Here is a 2500-nt window from a genome sequence, read left to right on the forward strand (position 1 = left end):
ATTCCTCCAAGGAGGGGTCAAGGAGAATTGCAAGTGTGTGGTAGACGTGGAGGGGGACATGCTTGAGTGTGTGATCGCGCAGGTGTACATGCGTATGTGTGTGTGTGTGTGTGTGTTTGTGTGTGTGTATGTGTGTGTGTGTGTGTGTGTTTGTGTGTGTGTATGTGTGTGTGTCCAGGTGAACTCTCACTGCCCTGAGCTCTTTGATGATGACATCATAAGTATACAGCCAGTCATGGCAGAGCATCCCTCATGGTCCGCCAAGGACAGAAGGACACACGTGTGTGTGTGTGTGTGTGTGTGTGTGTGTGTGTGTGTGTGTGTGTGTGTGTGTGTGTGTGTGTGTGTGTGTGTGTGTGTGTGTGTGTGTGTGTGTGTGTGTGTGTGCAGGCTGCTTGAGGAGGGGTGTGTGGAGGCTGCAGAGGAGCAGAAGTCTCGAATCGAGCAGCTGCAGAGAGAACGAAGACGAGTCCACGAGGACAACGACCTCACACACACACCTCGCTTCTTTACGTACGTACACACACACACACACACACACACACACACACACACACACACACACACACACACACACGAGGACAACGACCTCACACACACACCTCGCTTCTTTACGTACGTACACACACACACACACACACACACACACACACACACACACACACACACACACACACACACACACACACACACACACACACGAGGACAACGACCTCACACACACACACCTCGCTTCTTTACGTACGTACACACACACACACACACACACACACACACACACACACACACACACGAGGACAACGACCTCACACACACACCTCGCTTCTTTACGTACGTACACACACACACACACACACACACACACACACGAAGACAACGACCTCACACACACACCTCGCTTCTTTACGTACGTACACACACACACACACACTCCTCGCTTCTTTACGTACGTACACACACACACACACACACACACACACACACACACACACACACACACACACACACACAAGGACAACGACCTCACACACACACCTCGCTTCTTTACGTACATACACACACACACACACACACACACAGACAACGACCTCACACACACACACACACACACACACACACACACACACACGAGGACAACGACCTCACACACACACACACACACACACACACACGAGGACAACGGCCTCACACACACTCCTCGCTTCTTTACGTACGTACACACACACGAGGACAACGACCTCACACACACACCTCGCTTCTTTACGTACACACACACACACATACACACACACACGAGGACAACGACCTCACACACACACCTCGCTTCTTTACGTACGTACACACACACACACACACACACACACACACACACACACACACACACACGAGGACAACGACCTCACACACACACCTCGCTAGCAAGCTAACGTAAACAAGGCTGTTAAAATGTTTATTCAACTGCACTTCCTCCATGTATCGGATGAAATTACATTTTAACAGCATTTAGGAAATACTTCTACAGCCAATGTTGTTCTCCATGTCTCTGAATGAATTAATTAGCTGTCTCGTTTTGAAAACAACTAGGGTTAACATACACTTCATAAAACAAAATCCTACGAAATATCAATAAGCATTGATAGTATAGAAGCTTCAGATATACTGTACTTTTTGTACCTTTGTGTATCGCTTAATATAAATAAATCAATACTTACTGGAGAGCGCTGTTCGGTCGTGTCTGCCCCAACAAAAACTGTACCAACGTCCGTTAAATTTTATGGCGCGTCCGCGTTTGTGAATAAGATATGGACCCGGTTATGGTCCGCGTTTTGACAGTAGAATTTGGGGCGGCACACGGTGGTGAGCCTGATCCGCCAAGGGGAACCCAAACGAATGTGAGTGACACGGATGTGGTGACTTGAACGCGGATCCGCATCGGAGTCCTCTGCTGTGTGGGTTCTTACAGATTTTTAAAAATGTTAAACCCCTTCCATTATGTTATTTTTAAAATCTTATTTATGATCCATAACATGGTAGGTTACATGGCCGTTTTGCATTTGAGCCTGCATTGATTGCGACAGCAGCTGTGCAGCTGTGGAAAGAGGAGCTGGTGAGCGTTGTCAATGGAACGGCGTGCGTCCGTGCGTCTGATTATTGGCTATTTCACTAGTAGGTTCCGAATAAAAAATACGTCATACATATTACTTTGTAAATCCGTGCCTAGTATTCCTAATTCCACCCAAATGAAACTACAGAACATGATGTAGGCTACATGTTGGAAGTTAAGCCAGAGACATTTTAAGAAGAGGTGAAAGCTTCGTGCTGTCATGTTTCTCGTCTTGAGGAGGGAGAAAAGAATGCCAGTCTAGGGTCAGTGCATTCATGTACAGCCAAAAACATTCTTACTCCCATTTGTAAATAACCCTCTTTTGGGGGGAAAGCACAAAGGAGAAACGCAAAGACAAGCATTGAGACTATTATTTGTGCACGTAGGACATGCTGA

At 47.0% G+C, this 2500-nt stretch overlaps 1 protein-coding gene across 1 annotated transcript in view; it reads left to right on the forward strand.

Moving 5' to 3' along the window:
* osbpl3b (oxysterol binding protein-like 3b) overlaps positions 1–2500 on the forward strand; it is a 60883-nt gene that overhangs the window by 56908 nt on the left and 1475 nt on the right. The window contains exon 23 of the mRNA XM_063198398.1: positions 391–513. Coding sequence (XP_063054468.1) covers positions 391–513 — 123 coding nt within the window. The remainder of the gene's footprint in view (positions 1–390; positions 514–2500) is intronic.

Source organism: Engraulis encrasicolus, chromosome 5 (genome assembly GCF_034702125.1).
Source record: "Engraulis encrasicolus isolate BLACKSEA-1 chromosome 5, IST_EnEncr_1.0, whole genome shotgun sequence".
NCBI classification, from domain to species: domain Eukaryota; kingdom Metazoa; phylum Chordata; class Actinopteri; order Clupeiformes; family Engraulidae; genus Engraulis; species Engraulis encrasicolus.